Source organism: Hyperolius riggenbachi, chromosome 6, assembly GCF_040937935.1.
Source record: "Hyperolius riggenbachi isolate aHypRig1 chromosome 6, aHypRig1.pri, whole genome shotgun sequence".
Taxonomy (NCBI): Eukaryota; Metazoa; Chordata; class Amphibia; order Anura; family Hyperoliidae; genus Hyperolius; species Hyperolius riggenbachi.
In genome coordinates, this window is record NC_090651.1 from 80,148,754 (window position 1) to 80,171,805 (window position 23,052).

The window sequence follows — 23,052 nt, forward strand, 5'->3', positions numbered from 1 at the left end:
GGCACAGGATGTCTGCGGGGGACCATTAGAAGCCCCAGGTAAGTTCAACTCATTTTCCCCCGACCCCCCTACAGTATCCCTTTAATGGAAGAAAACAGCAAGTTCATAAAATTATTTTGCCAATTGTTTCTCAGAGGAACTCAAAGTCTAAAGGAGGCCTTACACTTGGCCACCAGATTCCACCATCAGATCAATCCTGATCTGAGAGGGATTGAATCCTCCCACACACTGTACACAGATTTTCAACAGAGTTCAGCCTGTAGCATTTGTCACATGACACAGGTGCCCCTGGAGGGAAGACACAGGGAGAAGTGCCGCAGCATGGAAAGAAGACACCGGACACGGGAGGAGGCACACTGGCAGGTGAGTGTTAGCGCTGCTGGCAACACTCGGCATCAGCTGATGCAGTGACAGCTGGTTCTTCTATGTCGGACTGTGTCCAACCCTGGACCTACACTGGAAAAAGCCTTGTGTGTCGTCCTACACTATCTAGTGTGTCCATCTCCCGCCCCATATGCTAGGAACACACAATGCAAATCACCTTTCGATCAGATGGGAAGTTGTACCCTGTGTACATGTCTATATTGCTCCCGGTCAATAAAGGAATCGATTTTACAATGATAACTTTGCAAAATCAATTCCTTCCTTGATTGCAAACAGATCAGACAGGTAGGAAATAATCACCCAATTCTCATGGATCGGACAGGAAATTGCATCGTGGGTTCCCAAGCATTAGATTGCTAGCCTTTAGCAGGGTCCTCCCTTCCATAGTGTATTTTGCATGATCATGTGCCCCTTTCTTATGACCTCCTCCTGCTTGTATTACTGGCCTTACCTAACCAGCCCAAAATCGCTTGATCATGTATTTTGTACCATTTGCCTTGTATCACTTTGTCCTGTATTGTATAACCTTGTAACATTACGTCTGACATCCTTTATATCATCGTATGTATTTATTGTCCAACACTGCGTAATATGTTGGCGCTTTGTAAGTACAATAAATAATAATTATAATAAAACCAATGTTGCACATAGTCTAACATAGGGGTGGAAAGGGTGAACTCGCCACTCAGTTAACAATTCTAAAGTAGCTAACAATACATTCCTTTGCAGCCTTGGCAGCAGTATTCTGTCTACTCCTTTGGAAATACTGTTGCCAAGAAACTGTCCGAAGCTCCCATCTCCCTATGGGAAGCTGCACATATACTGGGCATGGGTGGATCAGACTTGCACATGCTCAGTCTAAATGCGCTAGTTTGTGGCCATGCTGAAGGCAAGAAGATAAAGAGGGACCATGTGCTGGATCGGTGGGCTGGAGATGGATCTGGGAAGCCACTGGAATATCCAGAGATGACCCACTAATTATGTATCTATCTTATATCGCTTTTCACCACTTCAGGAATGCTTTAAATAGAACGTTTAGAAATGTTATTGTTAAAAAAGAGGAACTTGAGCAAAAAGTGGATAAAAATAAATCAATACATTGCAAAGTAAGAAGTAAATAAATAGAAGAGAGATCAAGAAATGATTGATATTCGCCATGTAATTTGTTCATGTTGTTTGATCCACAATCAGCTTGCACATCACCATCTTTACTGCTGGCAGACAAGAAAAATAACAGACAGCACCAACTGCCATTGTCTATAACCACATCCCCTAACACTGTGACAGGCTAAGGCCTCTTTCACAGTGTGACGTTAAAGTCGCATGTTAGAAAAAGTTTTAACGTGTACTAACACACAGCAATACTAAGTATGTGCAACATTCACAGTGCACGCGTTTGTGTGCAACGTGTAGCATTATTAGAAAGTGCAGCATGCTGTGCGTTATACACGTTATTGTTAGACTGTTTGCACATGCTCAGTAATGACCTGGAAGCATACTTTTCATTACCTGGATGCCTACTGTATGCGACGACAACAGGGCATACAGTGGCTTTGGGATGTTGCGTTGTTAGTTTGCGTTGCGACTTTAACGTCGCATCAAAACGCAACATCCCACTGTGAAAGAGGCCTAAAAGTTTTGTTTTTTTTATAGATCTACATATGCCCAGAGGGAGATACTTGCTCGGCAGTTGGAAACAGCTGTTATTTCCCACAATGCAACGAGGTTCACAGACAGGAAACTGTCAGGACCTAGCACACTGTGGGAGAAGTTTCACCAACATTTTAGCCACACAGACTCCCCCCCCCCATCATATTCAAGAAAAGTTAAAGATTTCTCATGGAAAAAGGGGTATCAGCTACTGATTGGGATGATCAATCCTTGGTTACAGTTCCTTTTTAATGTCTCCACATGAAATAAAGAAGGGGAGAGAGCCAAGCTCAGGGTTTGACTTCATTATTATTATTATCTCACACAAGTCACCTCTTTCTCGGATCTGGTACCGGTGACTAGCACGCCCTCCGCAGCTTGCAGAAGTACATAGGGCCAAAGTTAGCGGTCAGATGAGGCACAACTAGCTCTCCAATGCGGCAGTTAGTGTGAAAATTGAAAGTGTTCCTGAAAATCTCTTGGAATGGGCGGAGGTCTCGGATAGAGGCACGAATCCCGTGTTCAGAATCTGCGATGTCCAGTGCTCTCTCTACAACAAGCTCGTTCTGTAGCTGAGACAGAGAGCAGGTGGCGTAGACCACATCTCCGCCTGGAGCCACCGCACGCAGCCCCGACCTGTAACCGACAGCAGGAATAAGTCAACAGTTCAAAGTGGCAAAACCAACCACATATAATCCAGGGTGCTTAAAGGGAACCTGAACTGAGTAAAATTATTTAAAATAAACACGATGCAGCTGCAAATGAATATTACATACTTACCTCACCATCAGTTCCTCTCAGAAGCTCACCATTTTCTTCTTACAGTGATCCCTTCCAGTTCTGACAATATTTTGTCAGAACTGAAATATACCAGTTGCTGTCAGTTATATATCAACAGCTGTCAGTTACAACTGAATGTGCAAGGTAATGTCCATGTTTCTCTGTGGCTCAAGTGGGTGATATTACAGTTTAACAGTATGCTGACTGGGAAGCTGCTATGGGGTAATGGCCATTTTCAAAATGGAGGACAGAGAACTCCATTGATCACAGTGGACAAACAGGATGCAAGAGAGGAGAAAGAGATTGATGAGTAGACTACACAGGAGGTAAGTATCACCTGCGTATGTTTATTTTGACTTTTAATTTTTAGTTCACGTTCTCTTTAACCAGGGTGGCTAGTCACACCTCCAGTAACAACAGAAAAGTCCAGGGTAGGGCAGCACAGCAAAAATGTGTAATTCCAGGTTTATTCATTCAGCTGTCCACCATCAAAGCTGACAGTTGTTCCATGGCCACAGGGCGTCCCTTTATGAAAGCATAGTGCGGACAATACAATACTGTATGCACTGCGCTTTGATAAAAGGGACCTGCTGTGGCCCTGGAACAATTCTCAGTTTTGATGGTGGACAGCTAATAGAATAACCCTGGAATGATTCCCTTCAGTGTGATGGATCTCCAGGGTCTAGCCAGGATTTACATAGCGGCATTACAGGGCTAGTTTATGAATATATTATACATTTTTTATGAAATCAGGCCATCCAGAGACCTGGAGGCCCAATTCCCCTGATTCACACTACGAGAGCTTTTTAAACGCCAGGGATTTGAAAAGCTCTTGCTAATGCAATCCTATGGGGGATTTTTACAAAATGAGCACAATATAGCAGAAGGATTTGTGGTCTGGCACTCAATTGCTTGGATCTGGGGGTTGCAGGATCTTAATCAGAGGGCGCTTGCATCACATACTTTAATCACATCACCACCTTTCTGTTGCTTAAATAACTTCTACAGGGCTGGCAGGGGGAACTTCGAGGAGTGCAACAAGTAAAATCTAGTGCAGAGCACCACAATATTCTTAGGACATGTAAAAGAAGGATACCGTGCACCTATCTCTTAACCAGTTCCATCTGTTTATTCCTTTCTTCAGCCAGCGTGAACAGAGCAAGGCATTGACATATGCAAAGGTCAAACCTGTGTTCTAGAAGTTGCAGCGGTGAGGTGAAGGTGACCAGGGGAAGATTCGGACGGCACTACAGGCGTTTCACGCCGCTCGGGCGCTTGTTCACATGCGTGTCCGTGTTTTTACAAAATGACATTGCTGCAGTGTGAACACTCACATAGGATAACATTAGCAGGAGCTTTTAAAATCACTAGTGCTTTGAAAAGATCTTGTAGTGTGAACGATCCCTAACACTTCTGATATAAAGTAAAACAGTCATTTGAGAAATTCCTTACAAGAACCCAACCCCACCAGCGATGTCAGGGCCGGTTTACATGGCCTGCTGCCGGCGTCTAGTTTCACCGTAGCCAAATGATCAATGAAGCAGAAAAAAGCTTTTAGCACTGTTTCCTGTTGGTTTGTTGACATGTCACATTTCAGGAAGATATGGAACCGCAAACTCAACCGATGCTAGAAGCTACATGCAATCCCTCTAAAAATTTGATTGAATGCGGAGCATGCACAATCGACGGTAAACACATACGGATGAACACTTCCATTCATCTCGTGTTGGAACCCAGCGGTAAATGGCGAGGACATCTGGCTGAACTGACCTTAAAGTGAACCTGAAATGAAAGACATCTCAGGTTCCATACTTACCTGGGGCTTCCTTAGCCCCCTTGAGGCCGCTTAGGTACTTGCTGTCTCTCCTGGTGGCTCCCGTCACCTGCAATATGGCCCAAAACCCTGGCCGAGTCGCACATGCATGGCCAGGTGTGCTCCCGTTCCCAGAAGCATTCTGCACCTGCACAGCAGTACTGCGCAAGCGCAGAATGCTCCCAGCTGAGGGAGCACACAGGGCCATGCTTCCGGGCCATATTGCGGGGGACAGGAGCCACCCAAGGAGACAAGAGGGACTGAGCGCCTTCAAGGGGGCTTAAGGAATTCCCATAGAACCTGAGAGGTCTTTCATCTCAGGTTCACTTTAACTGATCAGCAATGCTATTACAACCCCTCAAACATTTATTAGTCAAGCCCCACTCGTGCAGTTTTCCAGGGGTTCTGTATCAATCCTAAGATGTTCCTATTTTTTATGTTCCCGAATAGTGCACACTGAGTGGCTGCGATTACGTAGATACTCATAATCGAATATAAAATTAGACAGCACTGCCCGCGGCAGGTGGGTGGTGGGGGTCGGTAGTGGGGGGTGGTTCACTGGGGGGTGTTAAGTTACCCATGCCACCGCCTTAGCCAATGCGCTCCATGTCACTCCCATGCTTCCTTCCTCCAGGTTGAAGGAAGAAGCACAGGAGTGACGTGGACCACTAGTGGAGCATATCAGCTAAGGCGGTGGCATGGGTAAGTTAATCCCCCTCCTGCCACGGGCAGAACTGTCTAATTTAGATTTTGAATACAAGTAGGAATTTGTAGCTACTCGATGGGCACAACACTATTCCTGAATATCTGATTGGGATGTTTTGAGAAGACTCCCAGGTCTTCAATGTATATCTCCTTTAGTAAATCATCCCCAGTAGAGTGTTATCTATTCAGTTTAGTAAAGGTGCGTACAGACGCACTACCAGCGGCAACGACGGGTCCGCCGGACCCTCACGCTGGGCGGTCTTGTAGCCGACAGTAGTGCATGTGTACGCGCTGTCGGCGGACTGATAAGGCCGTTTCTGAACGATCCGCTGAGCTGAAGCAAGAGACATATTAGTGCTGCCATATTGATTTCCTTTTAAGTAATACTAGTTACCTGGCTGTCCTGCTGATCCTTAGCCTCTAATACATTTAGCCATAGACCCTGAACAAGCATGCAGCAGACTGAGTTTCTGACATTATTGCTGCTACATGCTTGTTTCTGGTGTTATTCAGACACTACTGCAGCCAAATAAATCAGCAGGGCTGCCAGGCAACTGATATTGTTTAACCACTTCAGTCTATCTGGAAGCTTATATTCGTCCAGATAGGATGCACTAACTCCCTCTGGCCCCGGACGCTCCCGTCACCATCCGCTGCCCTGGAGATCAATGAATTGTAAAACTACATCTACATAATTTTATTTTTTAAATGTACACAATCAGCTTACCTCCCCACGACAAAAAAACCCAAATAACATTTTTAATTAAAAAAATAAATAAAAAATTTACAATTAAAAACAAAAAACAAAAACAACAACATAAATAGTTACCTTAGTGTCTGAACTTTTTTAATATGTCATGTTAAGAGAGTGTACTACTATATTTTTTTAAGTTATAAGCTTGTAAACAGTGATGGATGCAAATTGAAAAAATGCACCTTTATTTCCAAATAAAATATTGATGTCATACATTGTTATAGGGACATAATTTAAATGGTGTAATAACCGGGACAAATGGGGAAATAAAATGTGGGTTTTAATTATGGTAGCATGTATGTAATGGCTGAAATCTGAGAAGTAATGATTTTTTTCCATTTTATTTCTTAATATTCCAGTTAAAATGCATTTAGACAAATTCTTAGCAAAATGTACCACCCAAAGAAAGCCTAATTGGTGGCGGAAAAAACAAGATATAGATCAATTCATTGTGATAAGTAGTAATAAAGTTATTGGCAAATGAATGGGAGGTGAACATTGCTCGGATACATAAGGTGAAACAACACTGTAGGCTGAAGTGGTGAAAAGGAAATAAGTATGGCAGCCTCCATATCCTTCTCCCTACAGTTGTCCTTTAAAATATACCTGACCTGAGGAAAAAACTTCCTGAGGTTAGCACAGAGGAATATTCATGCTGGTCCACAGACCTCTCTGCATTGTCCGTTCCTCTCCTCATTCCCTCCGGGCCCCATAATTACTTCTTGTAAAACTTGACTTTTTGGCTAAAGTCAAATTTTCAAACAGGAAGAGGCGGGCTTTCTGCGATATTCTTCCTGTCACCCTCCCATTTCCTGTCCCATTCACTCCCCGGCAGGTACTTACACTAATAGTGCGGTCTGCAAAGCAGGCAGCATCTGACGCTCCTTCATCCTCATCCTATGGAAGATGTTGTTCTCTTCCTCCAGGAGGGAATGTCGGTCTGCAGTACAAGGGGCATCCACCAAAACCTGCAAATACCAACAGCAGAGATGGTCAGTGAAACGCAACTCATTCCGACTAGCAAAATTGCATGCTCAACTGGGGCAAACACATGCACTTCCTGATGGTTTTCCTGCCTACAATGTGTATTCAATTTGCTTGCAAGCAAGAATGATTTGCATATATTTGACCATCTTTAACCCCCTTGCCGGTTATCCCGAGCTCAGCTCGGGGTAACCTGCGCAGGAGGATTTCTCAGGCCCCGCTGGGCCGATTTCTATCAAATAAAAAGCAGCACACGCAGCCGGCACTTTGCCAGCCGCGTGTGCTGCCTGATCGCCGCCGCTCTGCGGCGATCCGCCGCAAGCAGCGGCGAAAGAGGGTCCCCCCAGCCGCCCGAGCCCAGCGCAGCCGGAACAAACAGTTCCGGCCAGCGCTAAGGGCTGGATCGGAGGCGGCAGACGTCAGGACGTCGGCTGACGTACATGACGTCACTCCGCTCGTCGCCATGGCGACGAGGAAAGTGAAACAAGGAAGGCCGCTCATTGCGCCCTTCCTTGTTACTTTTGATCGCCGGAGGCGATCGAAAGTACGGATCCGGAGCGCCCTCTAGTGGGCTTTTTATGCAGCCAACTTTCAGTTGGCTGCATGAAATAGTTTTTTTCTAATTTAAAAAAAACCCTCCCGCAGCCTCCCTGGCGATTTTAATAGAACGCCAGGGAGGTTAATCAGCAGGTTAATCTGGATCATCTGGATCTATCAGTTGTAACTGTTTTACCCATCAGTCACCCCACCTGGAACTGACCCGGTCAAACACGCCTTGGTCCGGCCACTCTGTTCCATCCCACGAAGTGACGCGCACTCTGTCCTCTTTAAACAAATGACGAGGAATAAAGGAATGCAGGACTTTGTGCAGGCGTTGTGTGCGGGAAGCAGACTTGTCATTGGCAGCCAGGAACCCTAAAAAAAAAAAAAAGACAATCCATAATCTTTATTGATCCATGGGAGGAAGACAGGGCCGGTTCTAGACTTTTTGCTGCCTGAGGCAAGCTTGGGAGGATGATCACACAGCACCTGACAATTTACTCTACTTACTCTCATTCAATGTTCTCACATGACTTGCTGCAGCTCAACACAATAGCACAATGGCTGGCTGTGACAAACAAACTGCTTACCCTCAGCCAGTCAGCCGTCCCCCATTCCTCCTCGGTCAGGAGAGCAGAGCCACCTCCTCCCTTCTGCTGTGCAGGTCAAATGAAACACTTCTGCTCTCCTGCCTCCACCCTCATCACTCACTGTCAGACTCCTCACACAATAAAACGAGCTGCTTTTCCCCAATGATGACCTCTTCACCTCTTTCTTCTTTTCCTACTCTGACTGCATGCTGTTAGTATAAACACAGTACAAACATGCTGCCTCTGTAATCACTCGCTGTCAGACTCCTCACACAATACAACAAGCTGCTTTTCCCCAATGATGACCTCTTCACCTCTTTCTTCTTTTCCTACTCTGACTGCATGCTGTTAGTATAAACACAGAACAAACATGCTGCGCCTGTAATCTCTGCGCCTGATGCAAGTGCTTCACCTTGCTTCATAAGAGAACTGGCCTTGGGAAGACGTCACCAGCTGCTACACCCTTGTCTGTTCTAGGACTGTGCACAGGGCAATGTGTGCAAACACACCACCTTACCATCATCCAAAATGGCTCCTTGAAGCTCAAGCCAAATCTTTATGATGGTTTTGTGTGTTATAACCTTCCATGTTTTATTGCTGCCCATCTAACTGCTCTTACTTGGATCTCTCCATGATGGACACAAAAATCAGAAACTAGATGTTGTTGCTTTATTAGCACAGGCGGATAGACACTTATTTACCATGGGCAGGAATAAGAGGAGCAGATGAGCGCTAAAAAAGCAAGCAGCGTCCATGGCGGGAAGAACACTAGAAAACACTGCTTGTGCTCCCTTAGCATCATAACGGATTGCTAAACAACTTTGTGGGACCTTCTAGATTTTCTCCTAAAATGATCACAATTGTTTCTATCAATGCTGTAGGGATGACATACAGGCTGGTGGAAAGTGTTTTGTTTTTCACAACAGCTAATCTGAGATATTATATAGAACGGAGGATAACTGTCTCACATATGGAACAGATGGCGTCAGTACCCGATTTCCCTGATGAGTCACATGGACGGTGACGAAACTAATTGGGAGGAGTTACGGGCGGCATTTCAGAGCAGATAAACTGTACTTTGGGAATCTGGGGAAACAGACAATATTACGGACAATATTACTGGCTCACAAAACAAAATGTTTTAACTGTATGGGCAGTAAAATGTAGAAAAACACATTTTTATTGAATGTTATGTCAGAGATGTGCCCACATCAACAAGTCTGATGAAATTTGTAAGACATGGCTGGGATCCCCATAAACACTTGTACAATTGATGCTATGTGATTGTACGACTTGCACAATTGATGAAAGCTTAAATATAAAACAATCAATACCCTAGAACAACACAAGAACACACATAAGAGGTAGCAGCTGGTAGTTGGTTACATAGTTATTTGGGTTGAAAAAAGACATACGTCCATCGAGTTCAACCAGAGAACAAAGTACAACACCAGCCTGCTCCCTCACATATCCCTGTTGATCCAGAGGAAGGCGAAAAACCCTTACAAGGCATGGTCCAATTAGCCCCAAAAGGGAAAAAAAAATCCTTCCCGACTCCAGATGGCAATCAGATAAAATCCCTGGATCAACACCACTGGGCATTACCTAGTAATTGTAGCCATGGATGTCTTTCAATGCAAGGAAAGCATTTAAGCCCCCTTTAAATGCAGGTATAGAATTTGCCATAACTTCTTCCTGTGGCAATGCATTCTACATTCTACATCTTAATCACTCTTAGGCTCCCTGCACACTGCAAATCCGTTTTCCGATTCCGATTTTCCCTGAATACATTCAACAGAAAAACGGATCAAAAAACGCAGCATGCAGTAAAGATTACAAATCGGAATCGGATGTAAAAACAGATTAAAAAGCGGAATCGGAAATGTATGCAGTGTGCAAGATGCCTTACTGTAAAGAACCCTTTCCTAAATAAATGGCTAAAACGTTTTTCATCTATGTGCAGATCAAGTCCTCTAGTCCTTTGAGAAGGCCTAGGGACAAAAAGCTCATCCGCCAAGCTTTTATATTGCCCTCTGATGTATTTATACATGTTAATTAGATCCCCACTAAGGCGTCTTTTCTCTAGACTAAATAAACCCAGTTTATCTAATCTTTCTTGGTAATGAGACCTTCCATCCCTCGTATCAATTGTGTTGCCTGTCTCTGCACCTGCTCTAAAACTGCAATATCTTTCCTGTAATGTGGTGCCCAGAACTGAATTCCAGATGTAGCCTTACTAGAGGGGCAATATCATGCTAGCATCTCTCTCAAATTTTTATTTCCCTTGTAATGCATCCCAAAATTTTATCAGCTTTAGCTGCAGCGGCTTGGCATTGAATACGATTATTTAACCTGTTGTCGATGAGTACTCTTAAGTCCTTCTCCAAGTTTGATATCCCCAAATGTATCCCATTTATTTTGTATGGCGCTAGACCATTGGTACGACCAAAGTGCATGACTTTACATTTTTCAACATTGAATTTCATCTGCCATTTATGTGCCCATATAGCCATCCTATCCAGATCCTGTTGCAATATGTCACTATCTTCCTGAGAGTTGACGATTCTGCACAATTTTGTATCATCTGCAAAAATAGTAACATTGCTTTCTACTGCATCTACTAGGTCATTAATAAATAAATTGAAGAGCACTGGACCCAGTACAGACACCTGTGGGACCCCACTGCTAATAGTCACCCATTTTGAGTATGATCCATTGACCACAACTCTTTGTTTTCTGTCCATTAGCCAGTTCCCTATCCATGCACACAAACTCACAGGTTTATCAGGAGTTTCCCTGCTATCTCCTCCGGAATGATTGACTTACGACAATTCTGCATGAGCAGTGCCAGTGTTTTTCCGCCAGGTGCAGCGCACAGGTCAAGGACGCTGTGACCTGGCTGGACATCAAGAGCAAGAACAGGTAGAAGTGATGCTGCATCCATTAGGTAATATTCCAGGAGGCCAGACATGTCCACCCTGCAATGCAGGAAACACAGAGCAGATAAGAATGTCAAAATGTTAATACAGTATGAATCAGTCACCAATGGGGTGTGGCAAATTGGCTAGCATCTTTACCCCTAGACATGAAATTTTACCCAGAACCCCTAAAAATACATAACATTGGGACCTGAGAGAGCAGGAAACGCCCAGTGATGGAAGTACCAACCTCTCCTTCATGAGAGGACAAAGGCTTCTACTATCAAACTGTGTGTTGTCCACAGTAACCATTCATATCCCATTCTCCAGTTGGCTGCCTTGGTCTAATCAAATACAAGTTGACCTCGTGTATAAGTCCACCCCAATATTTGACCCTCTTAAGCTGGAATGTTTAAATTACCCAAATATAAGTCTATCCAGCAAACTCTGCATCTGATTATGCAGCCTAAATAACCCTCCTGAGAGATTCTCTCACCAGACAGAACACAAGTTGTGAAAAGAGGAAGAAATCAAATTGACTAAGTATATGTTGTCCAAAGCAGCCAGACTCCTTCATCCACTACCCAGTGTTGTTCATTAATAATTACAATGTAATGGGACTTGGGGCTAGCTGTAATGCACCAACGCTGTGCTGTAAACTGTGACAGAAACATACAATCTCTCCCTCTCCCTGCAACCCGGAGCTGTGACCTACTCTGACACTCTTCCCATCTATCACATTCTAAAAGGGGAGCAGCTTCTCACGGTCTCTCCCCTCACTGTGATACAATGCGGAGCCCACAGTGAAAGCTTAAAGCGGAACAGTACATTCCCTAAAAACAAAGCTTCACTTACCTGGGGCTTCCCCAAGCCCCCAGCAGCCATCCTGTCCTGTGCCAGTCCTGCGCGATCTTACGCTCTCCTGCCGTGGTGCAGCTTCGTTACCGTCGACTGACGGCAACTGCACCTGCGCGGCCCAGGCTACGCGTATCTTTGTTCGCTTTCCCGCCCGCTATAGTGTCCTGCACTATAGAGCATCGCGTTCCAGCCCGCATAGCACAGGACACTATTGCAGGCTGGAACGCGAAGAAAGCTTCGCATAGCCCAGGCTGCGCACAAGTAGTTGCCGTCAACTTTTCAGTCGACGGTAAAGAAGCTGCACCGCGGCAGGAGAACGGAGCATCGTGGAGGACCGGCACGGGACAGGACGGCTGCTGGGGGCTTGGGGAAGCCCCAGGTAAGTGAAACTGTTTTTAGGGAATTTACAGTTCAGCTTTAATCACTCACCATTGCTGCCACGTGCGCTGTATCTTCTCTGGTCTGCCTACATTAGCGTCACCATGGTTACATTACGCAAACCAGTGTGCATGCATGATGAAGGGCTCTGTATCGTATTACGGGGAGGGGGAGACAGCGAGAAGTGGCCTCAGTTTAGATTGTGATAGGTGAGAAGGGGGCCAAGTAGGTCACAGCTTCAGCACTCCAGGGAGGGGGAGAGAGTGCCCCCCCCTTCCTTCCTGGCTATAAGTGGAGAGATTTAGGACTGACTCGTAGATAAGGCGACCCCCCCACTTTTACACTGTGAGCCAGCCCTAAATTTCTCGACTTATAGCCAAGTATATACGGTATGTGGAACATACATGCCTATCAGGTAGCTGTCATATTGTACAACTGCATCAATTCACTTCGGGAGGGGGAAGCCTCTGGATACTAATGAGGCTTCCTTCATTGTCCTCTGCAGTGCCGTTCTAGCACTGGCATTCGCAAACAAAATTATTATTTACATTCAGCGCTGCGCGCAGGTGCACTAGTGGCTTGCCACTCGGACTTCGGCAGCAGAGTCTGATCAGGTCCACTCTACTATGCAGGTGCAGATGGCTCGCATATGCGCAGTAGAACGGACCCAACCTGGCTCGGCTATTTTTACCAGAGCCCAAGTAAAAAGTTGGTAGTGCGCATGCACGCAGGGGTGACTAGTGCCGATAAGTGGATTTTAGGGTTGCCAGCACTAGGTCACCTGTGTGCTGAGGACAGGGGAAGGTCCTTTGGATCGGGAGGATTCACCCTCCTGAGGTAAGTACCCCCTCCTTTTCCTTTCAAGTAAAGTCAGCTCCAGGGAAAAAGTTAATTGAATAAGGCCCCAGTCTTGTTTGTGACGTGCATTTATTAGAAGGCAAACTTTTGTTTTCTTTAAAACAGGAAACGAGGCAATGCACATGTGACCATCAGGAGACTGTGGCTACAGACAAGTGGATCCAGTGATGGCAATTTGGCAGATATATTATGTAGACTGGCACTCATGTCACCCATGCTTCTGGATGGCAATGGGTAGACTTATTTAAATACTATAGAGTGTAAAGTGGGAAATATATATGATGTCACCAAATACTTAGCAGAACCCAGCCCTTATCAGGCTCCAGCCGGCCAAGAAAGGTCGGAGCAGTGCTTTTCAGCGCAGGAAGATTTGGGCGCAGCCGGTGCCACCATAGACAATAATAGGAATTACTTCTATAGCGGCTCTCAGGGAGTAACGCCGGCACCGTCAGAAGACGGAGTTGAAGTTGCTTTTAAAACACAATAATTCGGGTTATATCACAATAATTCGGGTTATAGCCGAGTTATATCATTCCCCACCATCCATGGTGGCCTGGAGGGGGAACAGTAATTAACACGGCCGGGACTTGTGCAGCAGCAGGATCAGCCATATACCGGCTGTATCCTGCACCCAAGTCTCCCAGCGCCAATTTTTATATGTATGCAGAAAGGTTGCACTGATTGACATTATGATTGGTTAATGCCCACAATTGACTGGTTCAGTGATTGTTATGGGGGGAAGTACCTGGGAGAGGGAAAGCGGCTGATGTCCCCACGGGGGAAAGTGTAACATGTAAATGCTGTGCTGCTCAATGAAGTCACAGTGTCTCTTCCGCTCTCCTCCATGCTGGTGGATGAGGGCTCTGGTGAGAGTCTGTCTTCATCCATCATCTCTGGAGACTCCCCTATTACTTGGCGAGCCTCGCTCAGAAAGTCTGTAGAGTGTAATGATGTGAGGTGCTGGGCCACCATCTCCTGCCTGGAGAAGTTATTCAGCAGTGCCCCATACTTCTGTTCCGAGAGGAGGCTAATCCGTATTGATGGCCACAAGTCTTGAAACTGCAGACTGTAATTTGTGTCAAAATACTGGAGAGCGAAGCGGGAGGAAGCCACATGGGGGAGGGTGGTGGCCTGAAAAGGAAACATAACACAGCAAGAAATCAGCATCAATTCTCATTACCAGAACAAATGCTGCTTGAGGATAGGGGAAGCTCTCTCTGAGGCCTGTGATTGCCAAAACTTACTTACAGTGCTGCCCATAATTATTCATACCCCGGCAAATTTTGACGTAAAAGTTACTTTTATTCAACCAGCAAGTAATTTTTTGACGGAAAATGACATAGGTGTCTCCCAAAAGATATCAAGACGATGTACAAGAGGCATTATTGTGGAGAAAAAAACATTTATCAGCTTTTATTTACATTTGGGCAAAAAGTGTCCAGTCATCCTACAATAAATCTGCAGTGTGTCTACTTCCTACTTTCATGGAAGCAGACACAGGGTTAACATCCTGTGTTTACAAATTAAATGCTCTGCTGAGATTCCAGAGCTGACACAGCTGAGAGATTAAATTACACTTGTGTCTAGTCACAGATGAGGGGGAATTAGGCTAAACTCTCTAAATACATACAGGGTGCATTTATCTCTGTTTTGCTTCTGTCATGTGCAAGAGGTCAGGTCCACTTTAACCACTTCAGCCTACAGTGTAGAAAATCGTATGCATCTGAGCAACGTTCACCTCCCATTCATTCGCCAATAACTTTATCGCTACTTATCACAATTAATTAATCTATATCTTGTTTTTTCCGCCACTAATTAGTCTTTCTTTGGGTAGTACATTTTGCTAAAAAAAAAAAATTTTCTAAATCCAATTTAACAGGAAGATTAAAAAAGAAATGGAAAAAATGCACTATTTCTCAGTTTTTGGCCATTATAGTTTAAAATGAATACATGCTACCGCAATTAAAACCCATGTATTTTATTTGCCCATTTATCCCTCTTATTACATTAAATTACGTTCCTATCACAATTTATGGCGCCGATATTTTATTTAGAAATAAAGGTGCATTTTTTTCAATTTGCGTCCATCACTATTTACAAACTTATAATTTCAAAAAAATTAATAAGATACTCTCTTGACATGTATATTTTAACCACTTGAGGACCCACCCTTTACCCCCCCCTTAAGGACCAGTGCTGTTTGTTGGGATCTGTGCTGGGTGGGCTCTGCAGCCCCCAGCACAGATCAGGGTGCACGCAGAGCGATCAGATCGCCCCCCTTTTTTCCCCCTTATGGGGATGATGTGCAGGGGGGGTCTGATCGCGTCTGCGTGCAGGCATGTTGCGGGGGGGGACACCTAAAAGCCCCCCTCCGCGGCGACATTCTCCCCCTCCCTCTCCTACCTCCCTTCCCCGGAGATCCGGGCTGCACAGGACGCTATCTGTCCTGTGCAGCCAGTGACAGGACGTCCCCTGTCACATGGCGGCGATCCCCGGCCGCTGATTGGCCGGGGATCGCCGATCTGCCTTACGGCGCTGCTGCGCAGCAGCGCCGTACAATGTAAACAAAGCGGATTATTTCCGCTTGTGTTTACATTTAGCCTGCGAGCCGCCATCAGCGGCCCGCAGGCTATTCACGGAGCCCCCCGCCGTGAGTTGACAGGAAGCAGCCGCTCGCGCGAGCGGCTGCTTCCTGATTAATCAGCCTGCAGCTGGCGACGCAGTACTGCGTCGCTGGTCCTGCAGCTGCCACTTTGCCGACGCACGGTATAAGCGTGCGGTCGGCAAGTGGTTAAAAAGTTCAGACCCTTAGGTAACTTTTTAGGTACTTTTTTTTTACTGTAATTTTATTTATTTATTTTTTAATTAAATATATTTGGGTAATTTTGGTTTGCGAGGTAAATAGCTAATTTTAGATGTAATATAATGTAATTATTTAAAAAAAATGTATGTGGGTGCAGTTTACTATTTGGCCACAAGACGGCCACAGACCAAGAAGTCCTGGAGCGTACGATCACGCTACCAGGTAGTAGAAAGAGGTTGTAAATTTTTTGTGGGGGCAGAAATACGGCGCTCTCTGATTAGAAAGCGTCGGTATTTCTGCGGGGGACTTAGATCGGTGAATGGGAATTATATTCCCATTCACTGATCGGCAGAGTATTGGGAGGCAGCAGGAGCACGCGTGGGAGCGCGCCCGATCGCACGCACCACGCAGCAGCACAGTCTATCTGGACGGATATATCCGTCCAGATAGGCTTAAGTGGTTAATTGCAGACCTGTATTCCTCAAAGGCAACTGCTGCCAAGCCCAGCATTGGCTATCATTCATAAAAGTGTTCTCAGTAAAGTAAATCCATATGGGAAAACACCGCTGCCGGTATATTAGACTTCTGTCAGACAGTCTGCTCATTCATAAAAGTGTATACAGTTGCTATAGCAGTGCGGAGATTCCCCGAACTAGGCTGGCAGTAGGCTTGTGGAAGCACAGGAAGCTGCCGAGTTGATACATTTCTCTGTGTTCCGCTTTACTGCAGCTGCCTGGGAGGTCTGTGTGTCTCCATTAACTTAACATTGTTATCGCTACATCCAACGGAGCGGTACTTCCCGACCTCACACCGCTTGCGGTAATCTTTATGAATTAACATTTTGTTACATTTTTTACGATAATCACCGCACAAGGTGGTGATTTATTGCTCTGCTCGGTAATGTCAGCTTTTCATGCGGAAGAAGCCTTTATGAATGCAGAATTTGCTAAGTGTTCGGTAAAGTCCGCTGTTTTAAGCATTTCCGCATGCGGAAATGCTTTATGAATGATAGCCATTGTCTCTGCTTCTGAGTGCCAGACTGGTTTCTTTACATTAGATAGTCAGATCAAGGTCAAGCAGTCACACAGTACTGTTAAAGGGAACACAAGGTGACAGGGCTGTGGAGACTGACATGTTTATTTCCTTTTAAACAATACCAGTTGCCCGGCTGTCCAGCTAATCCTCTACCTCTAATAGGTAGCCACTAACAGTCCAATTTCTAGCGAAAAATTGTTTGAGCGATCAGAAATTCTGCTCAGATTGGTTGTAAAAAATCTCAGTTGATGGGCACAATTCATTATGAATGATTATAAAAACCTCCGATTGGAAATTTGGATTTTCTTGTTGGTTGTGATAGATAGGAAGCAAAATTTGGTTCGTTAATGGTGTAGTGAATGATTGTACTTTCCGATTAGAATTTCTCATCGCTCAAAAGATTTTTCGCTACAAGATTGGATCGTTTGTGGCCATCTTAAGACAAATTTTAATTTTATGGCAAGGATTAGCTGCTTGCTTGTTTCAGGTGTGTGAGACCCTACTGACCAGAAAGATCAGCAGGACTGCCAGGCAACTGGTATTGTTTAAAAGGAAATTAATATGGCAGCTTCCACAGGTCTCACACCTTAGGTCCCTTAACTATTCAGAGTGTAGACAGTGAAACAGAATTATTTCATGAATGCATTTTTGGATGTGCAAACAAAAAGGTATAGGTGACCTTGTCTTTTTGAGAAGAACACACTTTCGTTTTAAAAAAAGAATATAAGTTCATGTACACTTTAAAACTACATTCACAGTGGTACCTACTGTCACCCACAGTGATCAGAATTCAATCACTATGGCAACAGTTCCACACAAGAGCTCATACAGATGCATCCGTCGGCTACAGCGGAGCGATGCATGCTGCTGCTATGTGGAGGGACGAGGGTGTAGCGCATGGTGTCCTGGTCTCTGTTAGGCGGGGTATAGAAAGGAACAATGTAGTTGCCTGTACCGGCTGCTGAAAGATCTGGCATGCGCTGAAAGCAAACCTGCATGCCCCTCTTCAGGACTGCAAGACGGGGCTTCCCACTTCCACTCTCCCTCCCCATAAACCAAAACAGGCTGCCTGCTAGGGAGCATAGGTGTGTGTTTACAGCAACCATTCCCATGCCTCCCAACTTTTTGAGATGAGAAAGAGGGACACTTAAGCCACACCCCTGATCACACCCCTGGTCACGCATTCCATAAAGATTTCATAAGAAAAATATGTTTTTTTTTATAATTCAAACCACACTGGTCCTTTCTATCCTGGTTCATTTTCCTTCATATTAACATTTTAATATTAGTAATATATCAATTTAAAGGATGGAAATAAAGTTTAGAGTTAAACACATTTTGTAGTAGAGCAATAAATATAGTTACATAGAAAGAGGGACAAATGAGTCGGAAAGATGGACAGGACTCCCAAAGAGGGACTGACCCTCCAAAAGGACAGTTGGGAGCTATGCATTCCTAAATTGTCAGGGGCATTCATTTTGGATGACAGTTATCCAAGGTGTATACCATAGCTTCAGCTTGGTCACAAACATATCATTTGTTGTGTCTGATTTGATCACCTTGATCAAATCTGCTTAGGTTGTATTGTCTCCGGCATACGTGATTGATCAACTGGGTGATAAAGCATGTTGGGAAATCTCTACTAAACAGGTTGAGGGGAGGTGCTGCAGGGAACTAATGGTTGGATCAATTTTTAATCAACACTTAGATCTGTACCGAAATCTAATCTAATGGAGACTGAATGTAACATGGTGCTGAAATCAATCAGAACTACCGCATCACTGGCTCTACTGTGCCATCATAGACAAGACACAGAACTTTTATATTGCACTTTTCTTCTGGCGGACTCAAAGCGCCAGAGCTGCAGCCACTAGGATATGCTCTATAGGCAGTAGCAGTGTTAAAGAGAATCTGTATTGTTAAAATCGCACAAAAGTAAACATACCAGTGCGTTAGGGGACATCTCCTATTACCCTCTGTCACAATTTCGCTGCTCCTCGCCGCATTAAAAGTGGTTAAAAACAGTTTTAAAAAGTTTGTTTATAAACAAACAAAATGGCCACCAAAACAGGAAGTAGGTTGATGTACAGTATGTCCACACATAGAAAATACATCCATACACAAGCAGGCTGTATACAGCCTTCCTTTTGAATCTCAAGAGATCATTTGTGTGTTTCTTTCCCCCTGTTCTCAAGCACTGAGGTTTCAGGCTGCTCGTTTCTTCCTGCAAACAGCTTTGCCCTTGTTTGTAATTCCTCAGTATGTGAAAGCCCAGCCAGCTCAGAGGACGATTTATCCAGCTTGTAAAAGATAAGAGAGAAGAGAGAAGCTGCTCTAATCCTAAATAACACACAGGCAGTGTGCATAGAGGGGCCTGGAAGGGGGAGTTCATAGCAGAACTACAACACTGAAAAACTTGGCAGCCTTCCAGACAAAGGCCGACAAGTCTGACAGGGGAAAGATACATTGATTTATTACAGAGACTGTGATAGCAGAAAGTGCTGCAGTAAGCCAGAACACATTAGAATAGCTTTTGGAACTTGTAGGATGATAAAAAACAGGATGCAATTTTTGTTACGGAGTCTCTTTAAAGCTAAAAAAAAAGTCAGATACTCACCTAAGGAGAGGGAAGGCTCGGGTCCTTATGAGCCTGTGCCCTTGGTGCTGCGCTGGCTCCCTGCTTCCAATCCCCGCTGGGGGGGGGGGGACGGGGGGGGGGACTTCGGAAGTCTTCGGGAGCCGAGTCCTCCCGAAGACAGGCGGCTACATACTGCGCACGTGCGAGGACACGATAGAGGGCACTCGCGCGTGCGCAGTGTAGAGCGGCCCGTCTTTGGGAGCACTCGGATTCCCGACGACTGCCGAAGCCTCCCTTTGGCGGGGGAACTGCGGTATTCGACCGAAACGGTCCCAAAAAGAACCACCTTGGGTTCTCTTTAAACAGCACTTAAAGCAGACCTGAACTCAGGACTTCCTCTCTGCTCTAAAAGATACACAAAAGCATAATAACCTTTAAAGAAAAACATTTTTGCTACAGCTGATATAAATCCTACAATAAATCTGCAGTGTATCTACTTCCTGCTGTCATGGAACCAGAAATAGTGTTAACATGTGTTTTCAAATGAGCCTCTCTGCCTTGGCAGTCAGCAGACACGGTAGAGGGATCAAATTACAACTTGTGATTAGAGACAGATGAGGGGGAATAAGGCTAAACTCTCCAAATACAAACAGGGTGCATGCCTCTATGCTTTCCTTCTGTGCTGTGCAAGAGTTTAGGTCCACATTAAAGGAAACCTAAAGTGACAGTAAGATCCCCAGTTTAACTTACCTATGGCTTCTTCCAGCCCCCTGTAGTCTTCCTAGTCCCTCTCTGGCTTTCCGCTCTTCTCCCTTCAGCCGCTGTGCTGCTCCGAAAACTTACTGACGAAGCCATTTGCTGGCCACTGCACATACGCATGCACCTCCATCGCGCTCCTGTAGTGCTCTGCACATTCGCAGTTGTAATTTTCCCAAACTTTGCAAGCACAGAATGTTCCCAGTAATGGGAGCACAATCCAGATGCGCGAGGCCCGGGGCTGTGCATGCAGCTTTCACAGGGGACAGCTAAAGACAGTGAGGAACCAGAATGACTACATGGTGCTAAAAGAAGACCTAGGTAAGATAAACTGGGGACCTCAGGGACCATTCACACTGGGGCAATTCGTGGGCGTTTACGACAGCGATTGCTAGCGCTTTTAAAAGAGCTAGTGTACTGTGAAGTATATGGCAGTGATCTCATTGCCGCAATCCCTGACAATTCGCGCAAGAAAAGCTTTTTCGTCATTTTGGAGTGATCGCGACGCAATGTTAAAAAAAAAAATACACTAATTGCGATAGTTTAAAAATAGCAAAAACGTACAGTAAAAACACATTTACTGTGAAAAAAAAATCACCACCGCAAAACGCTAGCGATAATCACTAGCATTTTGCAATCCCCAGTAAGAAGGGATCCTTACTGTCGTGTTAGGTTTTCTTTAAAGTGGCCATATTATTTCCATCTGTCCCTCTCTAAACTAAACTGGTCTGAGAGGGATCTACTACTGCCACACACTGTACACCGATTTCCAGTAACGCCACCTCCTGCCGGATCCCCAGGTCTCTTTCATCCCACAGGCAGTGTAGAGTGTTAGCAGCAGAGCGTACACTCACCTGTCTGACAGGGTGTGTCTAATTTCCTTACTGCCATCAGGGTGTCTGCACCTCATGACCTGGTGGCACGTATGTTACAAGACCACATACATGGTCGGGTCATGGGGTACAGGTCACCCGGCGGCGATGTAAAGAGGATAAAAAGAGGAGCGAGCCATTAGCCGAGTGGGTGCTCTATTGCCAACACACAGCACAGCCAGTGGGGGAGCGCATTTTAGATGTGGGGCACACCCAACTGCCCCTTTCTAGCGTGATCTTACCGGCATGCACTATTGATAGTTTCAATCAATTCCAGCCCAGAACCTTTAAATTGCGATTAGGCAGCCATGTTGCGACAAGCATATGGGCAGTGGCGTACCAATAGGGTATGCAGAGGTTACGATCAGGGCCCTTCCTCAATCACAGTCATAGCTCTTTATTGGTTCTGGTAAAAATCACTTCTATAGATGCTTGTTCCCCATCCCCTTCTTGCACCTCTAACACTGTGGTTGTCCTTGGCAGGTTGTGGTGCACTGCATCAATTGTTATGTATAAAGTGCTGGAGAGGGGGCATGTCAAATTCGCACTGGGGCCCATTGCTCCTTAGCTTTGCCTCTGTGTATGGGCACCTCTTAGTTAGCATCTGTATGGGGCTTTGCAATAAGTATTTTCAGGGACGATGAGCTCAAAATACATGCTGCATATACTGCGTTTTCATTCAAGACACTATATGCATGGAGGTAGTATGTTTTTTCTGTCCTTCTATGAGTTTCACTCCAATCCCCTTCCACGTAGGTCACTCTATTCACTGTACTCTGCAAAAGCGCAGCAGAAAAATGTAAATGCTAAATACAGGCAAATCCATCATGAAATATACTGTAATAATATGTCCAGAGCAGACAGACGTCCTGAATATTAGCTACAAGCCATTCATCTATCTCACCCTTTTACCAGTGGAGGACACCCTCTTCTCCCCCCGGGGGAACTCACCCATTTCTTCTTGACTCGATAATGTCTGCAGCAAGTGACAATGGGATTCTGCACTCGCCTCACTAACAACATGACAGCACTGAGCAGCCCCATCTTGCCGTGCAACGGAGATCTCTGTCCTGACACAGAACTAAACACTGAAAGCTGAGTTCCATGCTAGCCAGGCGAAGGACAGAGCACAAAACAAAATGATTCAATATCGCCCCCCAGTGGTTCTATTTAGAAGACACCCACAATACTCAGGATAAGCTGCAAAACACAAACTTAGGCCCCATTCACACTTTAGGCCCAGTGCACACCGAGCGGTTTTTGGAGCGTTCCGCCGGCCGCATCCGCCTACAAAAACGCTTGTCTAATGAATGGCAATGGGATGGTGCACACCGGCGGTTTGCATTTTTTGCCAAGCCGCAAACGCACCTCCTGCTGCGCGTTTGCGGATTTCAGAAGCGTTTCGTCCTCAATGTAAAGTATAGGAAAAACGCAAACCGCTCTGAAAAACGCTACTTCAGAGCAGTTTGCCAGGCATTTTTGTTACAGTATCTGTTCAGTAACAGCTTTTACTGTAACAATATGCGTAATCTGCTACACAAAAACGCACCCAAAACCGCTAGGTATGTTTAGAAAACCTCTCTAAACATACCTAGAATCGCTCTGAAATCAGCTCCCAAAACCGCTAGCGTATTGCGGATCTGCTAGCGGTTTTGGTGTGCACTGGGCCTTAAAGCGCAAAACGTTTTGCGGGAGTGATTTTTCCACAATTTAACGTGGAAAAATCACTGGACACTGCATCGATTTTCCTGCGGATCGCGTTTAGCGCTTCTATAGCACTGAAGCGCGATCGCCGG

General features: G+C 45.2%; 1 protein-coding gene across 1 annotated transcript; it reads right to left on the reverse strand.

The window, feature by feature from the left end:
* Nucleotides 1–1,525: 1,525 nt before the first annotated feature.
* Nucleotides 1,526–22,352, reverse strand: NSUN4 (NOP2/Sun RNA methyltransferase 4). Its single transcript, XM_068242536.1, has 6 exons — nucleotides 22,208–22,352; nucleotides 13,958–14,343; nucleotides 11,027–11,178; nucleotides 7,831–7,985; nucleotides 6,930–7,054; nucleotides 1,526–2,670 (listed from the first exon to the last, which is right to left on the reverse strand). Exons 1-6 carry the CDS (start codon nucleotides 22,298–22,300, stop codon nucleotides 2,394–2,396), a joined length of 1,188 nt encoding a protein of 395 aa, XP_068098637.1. The 5' UTR covers nucleotides 22,301–22,352; the 3' UTR covers nucleotides 1,526–2,393.
* Between the last annotated feature and the right edge of the window lie 700 nt (nucleotides 22,353–23,052).

Excerpts from the sequence above, each read along its gene's own strand:
- NSUN4 (XM_068242536.1), bottom strand. The coding sequence starts at position 22,300 with ATGGGGCTGCTCAGTGCTGTCATGTTGTTAGTGAGGCGAGTGCAGAAT. Across the intron at positions 7,986-11,026 it reads ACTGCTCATGCAGAATTGTC|GGTTCCTGGCTGCCAATGAC; the intron begins GTAAGTCAATCA and ends TTTTTTTTTTAG. Across the intron at positions 7,055-7,830 it reads ACCAAGGCGTGTTTGACCGG|GTTTTGGTGGATGCCCCTTG; the intron begins GTCAGTTCCAGG and ends TGGTATTTGCAG.